Source organism: Tachypleus tridentatus, chromosome 3 (genome assembly GCF_004210375.1).
Source record: "Tachypleus tridentatus isolate NWPU-2018 chromosome 3, ASM421037v1, whole genome shotgun sequence".
NCBI lineage: Eukaryota > Metazoa > Arthropoda > Merostomata > Xiphosura > Limulidae > Tachypleus > Tachypleus tridentatus.
The window spans coordinates 40,795,416-40,812,133 of NC_134827.1; the positions used below are offsets into that span (position 1 = coordinate 40,795,416).

Consider the following 16,718-nt stretch of genomic DNA (forward strand, 5'->3'; position numbering starts at 1 on the left):
GTGAAGCTGAGTATCTAAATGTTATTAAACTACCTGAAAGGTGAAGCTGAGTATCTAAATGTTATTAAACTACCTGAAAGTTGAAGCTCAGTATCTAAATGTTATTAAAGTACCTGAAAGGTGAAGCTGAGTATCTAAATGTTATTAAACTACCTGAAAGGTCAAGTTGAGTATCTGAATGTTATTAAACAACCTGAAAGGTGAAGCTGAGTATCTGAATGTTATTAAACTACCTGAAAGGTGAAGCTGAGTATTTGAATGTTATTAAACTACTTGAAAGTTGAAGCTGAGTATCTGAATGTTATTAAACTACCTGAACGTTGAAGCTGAGTATCTAAATGTTATTAAACTACCTGAAAGTTGAGTATCTGAATGTTATTAAACTACCTGAAAGGTGAAGCTGAATATCTGAATATTACCAAACTCAACTGAACGGTGAAGCTGAGAAAACTGAACAACATAACACATATCACATAAAAAGCAACATATTACAGTGAGAAGACAAGACTGTATGACCTCTTTTCACGCAATGACTTTGCAAAAACTTTCGAAAGAGCACAACATAATTAACAGTCTTATTCACACTGGTAGACTTTCTTCAGTCACAAACTCTAGTCTCAAACTGTAGGTTTTAAAATGTCAGACTCTCTGTAAGTGTCGAACAATGCCCGTGTTGTATACAATGTACTGCACGAGAAGACAACCCTAGAAGGTAAAAAAATAGGATAGTTCATTCTCAATACGACCTGTAGAAGCAAGTTAATTGTGTTACGAACTTATTTAAAATCTTTATCCATAAATTATCGGTGCATTCAAAGTGTGTTTAACTCAGTAAGTGCTACAATATATGCTGAAAGAATTAACCTAATAAGCAGTTTGTAAACTAACACGAAACTTATCTTATCAGAGCATGGAATCAGCTTCGTTAATTTTAAGTTCTACAAGTTTTTACTTAAGGTCTTATATTTCTCTATCTTTTGTTGTTCTATGCGCTTTGTAGATTATATTATATAAGTCAGTGCGTGTGTTTTTCTTATAGCAAAGCCACATCGGGCTATCTACTGAGCCCATCGAGGGGATTCGAACCCCTGATTTTTGCGTTGTAAATCCGTAGACCTACTGCTGTACGGCAGGGTGCATTTAAGTTAAAAGTTCTTTGTTATTTCAGAAGTGTGAGTTGTTGTAAAACTCAAATCCACTCAAAGAGTTGTCTCTGCTCTGTGTCTCTGGTGGTAGAAAGATAAAACAATATTTTCATTGTCTCTGGAACTAATAATGATCTCTGACTTTGTTAGGCCTTTTTTGTTGGGGGGTGGAAGTGGAAGGTATTGAGAAGACAATTGCAGGTGTTTGAGTTGCAGTGGTGCTCTTCGGCGTAACGTGTGTTACATTATTAATATTCTGTATTTAACAGCCTGTAGGTGGCTCTAGGGAAAATATTTATTGCTATTTTTATTTCCTTGATGTCTCGAATGAAGATGAAACGGTACTCAGAAGTGAAAGCTGTAACATCGAAAGATAAATATATTTCCATTCGTGTTATCTCGCTAACTACAAACTTCTCACAGTAATAGATAACTTGTTACACTATTTTTTTTATTTTTTTTTTAGTATGAAGGTAACGCGCTACAGGAGACATCTTTGGTCAAAGTTTTTGGTTAGTTATAAATAACACACCACGAAATTGTGGATTGTGGGGGGCACCTCTGAATTTAACATTGCGGTGTTTCGATATATTTAATAATCTCCATTATTCTTTGGGTAAAACTTAGTACAATGTACAGTTAATTATCAGTTAATGTCCTGTAAACGCAGATCCTCTCAAGCTTGAAAGCCTAAAGAGGAAATTGTAATTTTTGTGTGCACGCGATGTTAGGGGGCGCCTATGTCTACGTATTAGTTATTTTTCTGTACGAATATCCGAGGGTCAGAAAATATTTCTTATTGTGTGACGTCCAAATCAATATCGGTTTTTATATAAAATTGTCATTTTCTTCCGACTGACGAAGACGATGTCAACAAACCTCATCGTTTTTTCTTCGTCCAAGGAAGTGCTTGGCGACATGAGGGGGTAGAATATTGTATACCAGTGCCTCGTTTTTTCTGCGCATGTCTGCCACTTTCTCTTTCTGTTCTTCGACAACTTTCTTCCACAAGAACAGTCGTCGAGAAGTGAGTTCCAGCTGAAAAATACCAAATTAAATTCTATGAAACCGATATAAAAGTTTGTTTTTTGAATTTCGCACAAAGCTACTATGTAGTTAATAGCATTAGAAATATTTATTTTATTATATATACAAACCAAAAACAAGAAAGGTAATACAAGGTGAAAGTGAAAATTACGTGCTTGTTTCAGTCTTCGATTAAAAGATAGGTTTTATGTGCTTAATTTATAAAAGTGGTTGTTTGTTGTTTTTTAATTTCGCACAAAGCTACTCGAGGGCTATCTGCGCTAGCGGTCCCCAATTTAGCAGTGTAAGACTAGAGGGAAGGCAGCTAGTCATCACCACCCACCGCCAACTCTTGGGCTACTCTTTTACCAACAAATAATGGGATTGACCGTAACATTATAACGCTCCCACGGTAGAAAGGGTGAGCATGTTTGGTGCGACGGGGATGCAAGCCCGCGACCCTCGGATTATGAGTCGAATGCCTTAACACACTTGGCCATGCTGGGCCCAGTATAAAAGATATCTATTTGTTGTACGTTTATATGAAATAAAATCATAACTGTTCCATATTTTCAAATTTTCGTTCCTTTCAGACATGTAGATTTTTCTGTAAAACACAAAAATAATTTCTGTTAATTTAGTTATTATATTTTATATTGAATAATTAAAATCATTTAATGTTTAACGCCACCTAGTTAATTTTGTTTGAGAATACAACATAGATTTGGCGTTTTATTAACTAAACACAAATTGGTGTTAAAACAACAACACAAACGTGTTCGTTGATTCACAACCCTTGTGTTAAATATCAATACAATCTACCTGCACTTAATAAATATGCGATTTCAAACCGCAACAATGTGTTTGAGAAAGCGCTTTCTAAATTAAAACCGTGCGTCATTCGTGTTGTTAGGAAACACCCAAAACTTGAATGTTATATAACTACAAAAATCAGTTGTGTTATTTAGTTCTCAGAAGTTTGTGTTTGGGGCACACAATTTGTGTTGCTGTGAAATAACATTTTTTGTTAATTTAAAACCCTACATATTTCACAGCGTCAACAGTGAAAGTGAAATACTTACCTACAGTTAGGTTTATTTCTGCTTTTAAAGGAAAAATGCTACCACGCAAGGCTCCATTTTACAAGCCCGTCTGGCCCAGCATGGCCAGGTGATTAGGGCGCTCGACTCGTAATCTGAGGGTCGCTGGTTCGAATCCCGGTCGCACCGAATATGCCCGCCCTTTCAGCCGTGGGGGCGTTATAATGTGACGGTAAATCCCACTATTCGTTGGCGAAAGGGTAGCCCAAGAGTTGGCGGTGGGTGGTGATGACTAGCTGCCTTCCCTCTAGTCTTACACTGCTTAATTAGGGACGGCTAGCGTAGATAGCCTTCGTGTAACTTTGCGCAAAATTCAAAAACAAACAAACAACCAACCAAGTTCGTTTAATTAATGACCATTACATAATCTAAAAGTATGTCTGAAATCTAATTTAATTTTAAATCCAGGACTCAACCTTGTCATTAACAATCTTCCCGCTCTTTATCTTGGAAAAGATTTCCAGTCCAGGATAGTACACATTAGAGAAAGTTAAAGAACGGTGTTATTTGTTCTGACACATGCTCAACGTCCTTCGGTCGCTAGGCAACTGAGCAACTAATCATCGATCAGTAACTTATAATTACACAGACATACAAAAATCTTCTCTATGGCAGTAGCGCTTCAACGGCGTTAAAATAACACCTTTAACAACACTATAACTACCTATTTTATGGTTGGATGAAGTCCCCCCGTCTACTTTTCTCTTGTGGGCCACAAAATAAATACTAACACCAGTTTATTTGTTTTTGTTACTAAGCACAAAGAACTATTTGTATTCTGCCCATCACGGACATCAAGACCCTGTTTCTAGCACTATACTCTAGTTCAGGGCTAAAACAGAGTCTAGTTACATCACTGCTAATACTTAATTATTATATATCCTTAATTTATAAGTGCCGATAAACTGGTTTCACTTGTTTTGAATTTCGCGTGAAAAGCCAAACCAAGGTTATTTGCATTATCCGTCCCTAATTTAGCAGTGAAAGACTAGAGGGAGGGCAACTAATCACCACCATCACCCACCGTCAACTGTTGGGCTACTCTTTTACCAGCGAATAGTGGGATTGATTGTCACTTTACAACGCCTCCACGACTGAAAGGGCGAGCATGTTTGGTGGGACGGGTATTCGAAATTGCGAACCTCAGATTTCGAGTCGAACTTTTCAACCAGTTGTTCATAGTGGGCCTCTTAATAAACTGGGTATAGTTTAAAACAGAACGCCAAAATATGAAACGTGAATTTTAATATTCACATATTAAATGTGGATGACTGCTGTTTTGATCAGTTACATGAAATATACAGTCCGGTTTATTTGCTTGTTTTTGAGCGCGAAGATTTACACTGGGTTAAATGATGTCAGAATATAGTCAGTTTCAATAGTCAGAAAGTTGAGCCAAGTGAGGAACAACACCTACTGTTATGTCGTTTTTACGAGTTAAGAAGATGCCAAAACAAGAAAATCACGAACTAATAACACCCAAGGAAATTTTGATATTTTATTATCACCACTTTACTCTGATAAAACTTCTAACTTTAGTTATTGTTCTGCTGCCATTGGTGTTTGATATTAACAGCAAGAAGGATCATTTTGTTCACTGTAGTTGTTCCCTTGACTACAAGTAAACCTACAAAAATAAGTTGATAGTCGAGATCTAACCTTGTATAAACACACTCCAGCGCTGTACGTGTATCTTCAAGGTACATAAGTGCGTAGCAAGAACAGTATTAACTCATGTTACTTCATACATGTTTGTTTTGGATATTTGTGCAAAGCTAAACAAGGGATATTTGCGTTAGCCGTCCCTCATTTTTGGACAGATAGACTAGTGGGAAGGAAACAAGACAATAGCGTTCACCGCCACCACTCGATGTGTTCGAATATGGCGTCGAATTTCAGAGCGAGTTTTTGCAGCAACGGAACGCACAACAGGAACCCTCGGGTTTGCAACCTGGAATTCTAACAATTTGCCCACGCCCAGCATGGCTTTATGTTGGAAAATTATAAGTGCGAATACCATTGTACCAAGAGAAAACAGTAACAATAAACACGAAATATTATATAAATATAGGAGAAAGAAGAAACATATAGTTGGATATATTATATAGTAAACCCCAGAAAAATATATGGTGCACATATATGTATATGAACTTTATAAATACCGAAAAATGTTACGAGTGTTTATTATTGAGTTAAAAACGTATGTTAGGTTTTATACTTTTATTTGATAATCAAACTTAAAAATATAAAAGTTTGAAATCTTTTTCATCAAAGTTGATTTAATATTTCTAAAGCAAATAACTCTGAATAAGTTGCACATAACTAATAGGAAAGTAGTAGTTATTTTAATTTACACTGGAACGAATAAAATTGTTACAACGACGATAAATGTAAATTACTTCATAAATTACGTTGTAAATCATTCCTAGTTAAATCATCACATACTCGTGTATCGTAATTAGGGGCGAAAATATCTTTAATAAAAAGTATTTAAATTATTATTAAATGTAACCATGTCGTTATACTCTTCATAACTGAGATATACTAGGCCTAGCATGTATTATTAAATGTAGCCATGTTCTTATATTCTTCATAACTGAGATATACTAGGCCTAGCATGTATTATTAAATGTAGCCATGTTCTTATACTCTTCATAACTGAGATATACTACGCTTAGCATGTATTATTAAATGTAGCCATGCTGTTATACTCTTCATAACTGAGATATACTAGGATTAACATGTATTATTAAATGTAAACATGTTGTTATATTCTTCATAACTGAGATATACTAGGCCTAGCATGTATTATTAAATGTAGCCATGTTGTTATACTCTTCATAACTGAGATATACTACGCTTAGCATGAATTATTAAATGTAGCCATGTTGTTATATTCTTCATAACTGAGATATACTACGCTTAGCATGAATTATTAAATGTAGCCATGTTGTTATACTCTTCATAACTGAGATATACTACGCTTAGCATGAATTATTAAATGTAGCCATGTTCTTATACTCTTCATAACTGAGATATACTACGCTTAGCATGAATTATTAAATGTAGCCATGCTGTTATACTCTTCATAACTGAGATATACTACGCTTAGCATGAATTATTAAATGTAGCCATGTTCTTATACTCTTCATAACTGAGATATACTACGCTTAGCATGAATTATTAAATGTAGCCATGTTCTTATACTCTTCATAACTGAGATATACTACGCTTAGCATGAATTATTAAATGTAGCCATGTTCTTATACTCTTCATAACTGAGATATACTACGCTTAGCATGTATTATTAAATGTAAACATGTTGTTATATTCTTCATAACTGAGATATACTAGGATTAGCATGTATTATTAAATGTAGCCATGTTGTTATATTCTTCATAACTGAGATATACTAGGTTTAGCATGTATTATTAAATGCAGCCATGTTGTTATATTCTTCATAACTGAGATATACTACGCTTAGCATGTATTATTAAATGTAGCCATGTTGTTATATTCTTCATAACTGAGATATACTACGCTTAGCATGTATTATTAAATGTAGCCATGTTCTTATACTCTTCATAACTGAGATATACTAGGTTTAGCATGTATTATTAAATGTAGCCATGTTGTTATATTCTTCATAACTGAGATATACTACGCTTAGCATGTATTATTAAATGTAGCCATGTTCTTATACTCTTCATAACTGAGATATACTAGGTTTAGCATGTATTATTAAATGTAGCCATGTTGTTATATTCTTCATAACTGAGATATACTAGGATTAGCATGTATTATTAAATGTAAACATGTTGTTATATTCTTCATAACTGAGATATACTAGGCTTAGCATGTATTATTAAATGTAACCATGTTGTTATACTCTTCATAACTGAGATATACTAGGCCTAGCATGTATTATTAAATGTAGCCATGTTCTTATACTCTTCATAACTGAGATATACTAGGTTTAGCATGTATTATTAAATGTAGCCATGTTGTTATATTCTTCATAACTGAGATATACTACGCTTAGCATGTATTATTAAATGTAGCCATGTTCTTATACTCTTCATAACTGAGATATACTAGGTTTAGCATGTATTATTAAATGTAGCCATGTTGTTATATTCTTCATAACTGAGATATACTAGGCTTAGCATGTATTATTAAATGTAAACATGTTGTTATATTCTTCATAACTGAGATATACTAGGCCTAGCATGAATTATTAAATGTAGCCATGTTCTTATACTCTTCATAACTGAGATATACTAGGTTTAGCATGTATTATTAAATGTAGCCATGTTGTTATATTCTTCATAACTGAGATATACTAGGATTAGCATGTATTATTAAATGTAAACATGTTGTTATATTCTTCATAACTGAGATATACTAGGCTTAGCATGTATTATTAAATGTAACCATGTTGTTATATTCTTCATAACTGAGATATACTAGGCTTAGCATGTATTATTAAATGTAACCATGTCGTTATACTCTTCCTACCTGAGTTACACCACCCCTAGCATGTATTATTAAATGTAACCATGATGATATATATATACTCTTCATAACTGAGTTACACCACCCCTAGCATGTATTATTAAATGTAACCATGATGATATATATATACTCTTCATAACTGAGTTACACCACCCCTAGCATGTATTATTAAATGTAACCATGATGATATATATATACTCTTCATAACTGAGTTACACCACCCCTAGCATGTATTATTAAATGTAACCATGATGATATATATATACTCTTCATAACTGAGTTACACCACCCCTAGCATGTATTATTAAATGTAACCATGATGATATATATATACTCTTCCTACCTGAGTTACACCACCCCTAGCATGTATTATTAAATGTAACCATGATGATATATATATACTCTTCATAACTGAGTTACACCACCCCTAGCATGTATTATTAAATGTAACCATGATGATATATATATACTCTTCCTACCTGAGTTACACCACCCCTAGCATGTATTATTAAATGTAACCATGATGATATATATATACTCTTCATAACTGAGTTACACCACCCCTAGCATGTATTATTAAATGTAACCATGTCGTTATATTCTTCATAACGGAGATATACTAGGCTTAGCATGTATTATTAAATGTAACCATGTTGTTATATTCTTCATAACTGAGATATACTAGGCTTAGCATGTATTATTAAATGTAACCATGTTGTTATATTCTTCATAACTGAGATATACTAGGCTTAGCATGTATTATTAAATGTAACCATGTCGTTATACTCTTCCTACCTGAGTTACACCACCCCTAGCATGTATTATTAAATGTATCCATTTTATTATACTCTTCATCTGGCCGAAATACATCTATCCACCAGGAGGGATAACTCAGCAATAAAAGATGTGTTGGTTCGAAACGTGGTCTTAGAACTATTAAAAAAAAATTGAAAGAAAAAGAAAATTCAAGCATTTCTTATTTTCTCTATTGCTATATCTTTATAAGAAATCCTGTACAGTACCTGTCTGTTAACTGTTACGATTGCCACAGAGATGGTAATCAGAACGACGGTAACGTAGATAGAATGTTCTATCGGTTGCCTGGAGATAAACGTATTATAATATGTAAATTACCTTATAATGGTATATAATATTGTCTAATAATCAGAATCGTAACTGTTTGCATTGAAACTTTACATTTTTAAAATTAAGTTCTAGAAAGTCTCTGAGAAATATAAACACAAAATCTATTATTTTAGGCTTCAATTATTACCAAATGTCTATTAATGATAAACATTTTGTTATTAATATATAATCCAGTTAGATATTTCTATAAACTCATATTTTGAATCCAGGTCACAGGAACTAACAGGGAGTGAATTTCGTTTTTGTGTTTAACAAATGACAAATAAAATATGTCATCCATTCATCCCGGAATTAAAGATATCCAAGAAAATATACAAGGAGGTTAGAAAATTTGGTAAATTAAAAAGCAAGAAATAATAAGTGAATTACACAACCTCTTAATACCTTTGACCTTTAAGAAACATTTTATTTTTCTTTACTTGTAACGTGAAGCGTTTCCATGATCTTCTGTTTCAGCCTCTAAGTGAAATATTTTTTTTCTAAGAAACCATTTTTATTTTATTTATATGATGTATACCAAGTTAAAGTTACCTAAAACATTTCAAGACACTATAATAACATGTCAGATACTTAAATTAAGCTCATAGTAACAGCTGTGACCCAACGGTCAATTAATTGTTTGTTTTCTGAATTTCGCACAAAGCTACTCGAGGGCTATCTGTGCTAGGCGAAATCGTTGAAACACGTCGGTTTACAACATGCCGCTTTATGGAGGTAAAATATTTACTACTTCTTGCCAAACTTTCATAGTTCTCAACTGCAAATGGCGCTTTAAACAACAGTGAAGAATGTTGTATAGAGACAGATTCAAATAGACAGGTAATATTACTTACTGCACGTTTATCAAGTATTTCAGAACAACAACAGTGAGACAATTAATAAATTAGTCTCTCTTCTAAAGCTTATTTAAAACACGCGTGTATTTATGCTGCACACGCCTTTGTGTAACGAACATTACATTTTATATCTGAATCTCAACGGAAAGCTGTTCCCTACAGGGCCCGGCATGGCCAGGTGGATAAGGCACTCCACTCCTAATCCAAGGGTCGCGAGTTCGAATCCCCGTCCCACCAAATATGCTCACCCTTTCAGCTGTGAGGGCGTTATAATTATCTCTTAGTATTATTTAAATTTTCTTAAAATGGTTTACAAGCACACCCATTTCAAAACATGCTTCTTGTCGGTTTGAACGTCATAGGACTTATTGACGCATCTCAGCAAACTTAGCCTTCTATCCAATTAGACATAATCCAAAGCCTTATAACGCTAAAAATCGGGGTTTGATACCCATGGTTAGTACAGCATAGATAGCCCATTGTGTAGCTTTGTGCGTAATTACAAATACACCAACAACAATGGCGGATACTTCGGACAACTCTCTTAAACCCTTGATTAATGGCTTATAGTCATTATAGCCCAAAATGACCTCGTGGTTTAGGAGTTTGGCTCGTAGTCTGAAGGTCGGTGGTTCGAATCCTCGTTTCATCAAACATGCTAGCCCTTTCAGTCGTGGGGATGTTATTAGTTACAATGAATGCCACTGTTCATTGGTTAAAAAGAGTAGCTCAAGCGTTGGCGGTGGGTGGTGATGACTAGCTGCCTTCTCTCTAGTCTTACACTGCTAAATTAGGGACGGCTAGCGCAGATAGCCCTTGAGTAGCTTTGCGCGAAATTAAAAACAAACAAAAACAAACAGTCCTCACCTCAACATGGATTTTTACTTATGTTATCCTTACATATTATTTGGTTTCTCGACATTAAAATAAAATCTAAATTATAAATTGTATCAAACCGTAGGTGGTTGTTATTGATATTAAAAGGCGGTTTTCACAGGACAAAAAACGTGTTTTAAGCAAAAGTATATCTGAAAACATGACAAGTGATAAGTGAGATAACTTTGTATGTGTTTTTATTATAGCAAAGTCACATCAGGTTATCTGTTTTGCACACCGAGAGGAATAGAACCTCTGATTTTTGTCTTGAATATCCAAAGAATTATCGCTGTCTGAGCGACGGACAAGAGAGATAGGAGTAATCGAACAGCACAATTTCTTGTGTATATTTTAGTACACAACGGGACCTGGCATGGCCAAGTGGTTAGGGCGCTCGATTCTAGTTTGAGAGTCGCGGATTCGAATCCTATTCATACCAAAAATGCTCCATTTTCAGCAGTGGGGGCGTTATAAGGTGTGGTAAATCGCACATTTCTTTGGTAAAGAGAGTAGCCTAAAAGTTGGCGGTGGGTGGTTATGACTAGCTGCCTTACCTCTAGTCTTACATTGCTAAATCAGGAACGACTAGCGCAGATAGCCCTCGTGTAGCTTTGTGTGATATTCAAAAAACAAACTTAAAGTACATCTGGCACTGAGAGATTCATGTTCCTGTGAACGTGGCAGTGACAAAGCTAAAATAAACTGATAAGACCGTCTTACCTGGAGCCGTAAGCCCAGACGTCATACCATTGAAAAGCAGCTTTCAACGACAGGTTACTGAGGATACACCACACAGTTGTGATGGTGACTGTAATGGCGAATTTTATTAAGTGGTTAATGTGGGAGAAAGTCGAAAGACCTAGGTAAACAACCACGCAGTAGTAGATGAGATACTGTGGAAATCCGTCCTGCTGAATGACAATAATGTCTTCTGTTTGTAGGATTAACTCTGAGTAATTCATATGGAACTCGGACCAGGATAGAGCACGTCTCATCTGTATTGAGAATAAAAAGTAAACAGTTCACACACGCTAGAACGTTCAACAATGTTTGAAAGATAATTAATAACGTACTGTACCAACGTTGTTAAAGACAAATCTATCTTTGTTTCTTAATATAATTACAAATGTTTCTATTCAGTAATTAAATGTTCTGGCATCCAGATAACAGCCTAAATAAACCGCGGAATCATTTTTGTTGGTTTTTCCAAAGATATTTCACAAAAAACACGTGTTTTTGTGTGCAGTACAGCCTCATGTAAGTAAGAAATTCAAATAAAACATTTTCCCACCGTATTTTCGTTCTACATGCAATCGAGGGTTAAAGTGTATTATTGTGTATATTATATTACATTATTTTTATAAGTTGTAAAAATATTTCATTTTTAACAAACCTATGAATATAAGGTAGCTATACAATCTATAACGTATTATGAAATATATTATATATATATTTTAACACGATAACACAACCTATGAGATAAAGCATATAACGACAGACATCAACTATGATAGTTTGTGACGTAGCTTGTTTACCTGTTTGGTATTAAAAATCAAGTTAAACAACGGGTTATCTGTGTTGTTTCCGCCACATATATCGAAACCCAATTTTTACTGTTATTAGTTTACAGACTTGCCACTGAGGGCGGGTGTGACAAAGTCACCAAATGTCAATTAGTTGCCTCATGTGCACTCGCATACACAACTAATTCCTTACATCACGTGCTTTTACACACAAATATACATTCGTACTGTGCTTTCATGTTCCGATTACTAAATATTTCTTAGCCTTATCTATAATACACAAATATAACGAATGTGGAGATCGATACGTCACATATTTGATTTGTCGAATTCTCTTAACGTAATATCTTTACAAAAATGATTGAAACGAGCCAGATTTATCTCGATTGGAACATGACGTAAATTAATTGCAACATAACAAAGAAATCGTGATAATAAAATTGTATCAAAACAGACGTAGTTCAAGGAAAGAAGTCATCACCACAGAGTTAAGGAAAATAATAAATTAGCGCTAACAAGCATTAGGATAGACATTACACGTTGCTTTTGCCTTAGTTAAAGATGGCCTTGTAATAAACAAGGTCTACGGTCGTCTGTTTTTTTTTGTTTTGTTTTTGAATTTCGCGCAAAGCTTTGTTTGTTTGTTTTTGAATTTCGCACAAAGCTACTCGAGGGCTATCTGCGCTAGCCGTCTCTAATTTAACAGTGTAAGACTAAATGGAAGGCAGCTAGTCATCACCACCCACCGCCAACACTTGGGCGACTCTTTTACCAACGAATAGGGGGATTGACCGTAACATTATAACGCCCCCACAGCTGAAAGGGCGAGCACGTTTGGTGCGACTGGGATTCGAACCCGCGACCCTCTCGGTTTACGAGTCGAAAGCCTTAACACGCTTGGCCATGCCGGGTCTGGCCTACAGTCGAACGATAGCCACAGTAGTCAATCAGTGAAGATAAGTAGAATTACGAAAGTAATGATAATTTGAAATATATCAAGAAATTTGGAAAACGTGAAGCAAATTATATTCCTTTCTCATTACCGTATTAATCGCCGGAAGCTGAGAAATCAATCGATTTGACATTCGGAATGTGAAAAACAAAACCTAATCACACCAGATTGCAGTTGTTGTTTTTTTTAATTCGCGTCTTTCGTAATTAGCCACCGTGAATTTCAAATCAGAGGTGTGTAAAAACAGCATTTTAAATTTGTTAATGTTTTTATGGCTACTACGCAAAGTGATAACAACCCCAGCGTTCGTTACTTGGTAACTACACGTAGCAGATTTAAAATAATATACTTACACGTTTCTCATTTGAAATACGTAACGAATTAATAAACTGGAATATGAAAAAAACAAAAAAAAACAACATACATTTAGAATCTATTGTTGCCATGGTTACTAGCCTATACGATTGTTTATTTGTTTTTTGAATTTCGCGCAAGGCTACACAGGGGTATCTGCACTAGCCATCCCTAATTTAGTAGTGTAAGACTAGAGGGAAGGCAGCTAGTCATCACCACCCACCGTCAACTCTTGAGCTACTCTTTTACCAAGGAATAGTGGGATTGACCGTCACATTATAACGCCCCTACGGCTGAAAGGGCGAGCATGTTTGGTGCGATGGGGATTCGAACTCGCGACCCTCAGACTACGAGTCGAAAGCCTTAACCAACCTGGCCATTCCGGGCCTACGAAACTGAAGATTACATGCCATAAGGCGATAGATTTATTGAAATCGTCATCGGACGTCGTTGTTGTAAATTATTAATTAATGCGAAAATAAATTATTCATATGTTATGAAAAATGTATATTTTGTATTGTCTAATTGCGGGCTTATTATTAATTAGTTAATAATATTTTACAAGTATACACTGATTGATAACCATTTTATAACCTGCATTTCGAATGTACACAAACAATGTAACAACGAGACTCATAGACTTCTAGTATTTAGAACTAACAAGATTTGGAATAAAGAGGGTGCTGAGAAGAGGGAAGAAAAAACAAAACTCTCCTTGACGACGGATATCTTAAACACTTCATAAAGATAAATAAGAAAATAAACACCAAGGATAAGCAGAAAAAAAGTGAAGACACTCAACCTCCACCATAGGTCTCTCTGAAAATCTATGTAAACACGGCCCGGGATGGCCAAGCGTGTTAAGGCGTGCGACTATTAATCTGAGGGTCCCGGGTTCGCATCCCCGTCGCGTCAAACATGCTCGCCCTTTCAGCCGTGGGGGCGTTATAATGTTACGGTCAATCCCACTATCCGTTGGTAAAAGAGTAGCCCAAGAGTTGGCGGTGGGTGGTGATGACTAGCTGCTTTCCCTCTAGTCTTACACTACTAAATTAGGGACGACTAGCACAGATAGCCCTCTTGTAGCTTTGTGCGAAATTCAAAAAGAAACAAACATACGTAAACAGTGCAAGACTACGACGCCACACGTTAAAACACTAAAGACCCATTGGAGAGTAACAACATTCTTGTGATTATGGACTCTAATATAACTCTTGTATAGAAACAAAAAGGCCACATAAAATTAGAATTCAAAGCAATAAAAGATGTAGAGATTCTGTAATACCTCGTCATGTTAGAGATAATTATATAAGAAAACATTATTCACTGTTATGTTTACCTGGCACCATCAGATGAGATACCAGAAAGCCAGATGACAAAATTTTCTTATATGTACAACCGATAAAAAAGTTTGTGTGAATTTAGAAAGAAATAGTTCTTTATAATAATTAACCAAATTATTTAATATTTTGGGAGTTGATAAAACCCCACACGAGGAAAATAAAGATAAAAAAAGCTTGTTTGTTTTTGAATTTAGCACAAAGCTATTCGAGGGCTATCTGTGCTAGCCGTCCCTAATTTAGTAGTGTAAGACTAGAGGGAAGGCAGCTAGTCATTATCACCCACCGCCAACACTTGGGCTACTCTTTTACCAACGAATAGTGGGATTTACCGTAACATTATAACGCTCCCACGGCTGGGAGGGAGAGCATGTTTGGCGCCACAGGAATGCGAACCCGCGACTCCCAGATTACGAGTCACACGCTTACAAAGAAGCCTTCCATATCTTCTGTCTGATAACACACCCAAAAAACGTGGTACAGAGGTTATCAAGGTGTGGTTAAATCTGGTGGAAGCACTACAATGGTTAATTCAAGTTATAACGAAGAGAATCCACAGAAATGGAGAGAACACAGACTTTCTTATAATTAAAACTAAGAACAGAATTCCGGTCACTTCCATTGCAAGGCAAGAGATCAGACCGAAACGTAGGAGATAAATTAATTTGCATTTAGTATCTAGTGAAAGAAAACTTATTAATTATTATCAAGACTTATCTTATTCGAAAGATCACAAACCATCGCAACTATTAATACAGGATCGCTCCAATCTTATTGTAGGATACAGTGGGATTCGCGAATATTAAAATAGGCTTAACTGTTTGTTTGTTTTAGCGGCTGTATATTTATATTTATCCATTATAACATTGAATTCGATTTTGCGTCATCAGGAAGTTGAAAGACTACACTAAAACGTGGGGTTTGATTTTTCTCGTGGGGCAGAACATAGATAACCCGTTGCATGTGTTTCGTGTTTTTCTTATAGCAAAGCCACAAAGGGCTATCTGCTCAGCCCACCGAGGGGAATCGAACCCCTGATTTTAGCGTTGTAAATCCGGAGACATACCGCTGTACTAGCGCGGGGCAACGCATTGCACGGCTTTGCCCAAAACAACAACAACAACAACAACAACAACAACAACAACAACAACAACAACAAATGTTTGTTTAGAGAAGTGTATTAATTTGTATGGTCACTTAGATTTATTTCTAACTAGTTCAACTAGCATATTTTTGTTGTATAGAACAGTAATTATTAATTACCGTTTTCAAGGCCTGAAGAAATGTCCACACTGATACCAAAGCAAACAGAGTGAGGATTCTCACCCATGGCCTTAACTCTGCCGCTTGGAAAAATAAGGACCCAAACTTTGGTAAAGGTATCTTGTAACACTGAAAAAGGTAAAAGAAAAAACAGTGTATTGGCTATTCTGTAAGAATCTCTTACAAACATACATAAAGGTTGTCTATCAAGCAATGAAATATTAGTACTGAAAGAGGAGGCGAGGACTTCACCACAGTTTTATACCCCGTGGGTCTTTTTCTGATATATTTTGTGAATAACAACTGGAGAAAATAATTACTGTTGAAACCCGTGAAGGTATTTGAACACCACAAACAATGATAAATTATAACTCATTAAACTCTGCCGTGACAAACGCGGTTTACAATTATGCAAATAGGTGAGAGTTATATTAAAAAAAACAACAAACAGCGTAAATAAAACGCAACATTTATTTAAATTTGCATAATGGTTATTGATTCAGTTACATCACATTCTTCAAATATGAGAACATATCTCGACAAGCCTATTTTTTCCGTTTTAGCTGGAAGCTTTCATAAGTTATGGTGTTATACATTCACAAATCCACCTTTTAAATAAACAGTATATGCGACGACCATTTA

General features: G+C 35.3%; 1 protein-coding gene across 1 annotated transcript in view; it reads right to left on the reverse strand.

Moving 5' to 3' along the window:
- The window catches only part of LOC143245812 (adenylate cyclase type 3-like), a 131,119-nt gene that overhangs the window by 23,990 nt on the left and 90,411 nt on the right, over positions 1-16,718 (reverse strand). The window contains exons 19-22 of the mRNA XM_076492065.1: positions 16,077-16,205; positions 11,365-11,639; positions 8,809-8,887; positions 2,025-2,183 (exon numbers count right to left, since the gene is read on the reverse strand). Of these exons, the coding sequence (XP_076348180.1) occupies positions 2,025-2,183; positions 8,809-8,887; positions 11,365-11,639; positions 16,077-16,205 (642 nt within the window). The remainder of the gene's footprint in view (positions 1-2,024; positions 2,184-8,808; positions 8,888-11,364; positions 11,640-16,076; positions 16,206-16,718) is intronic.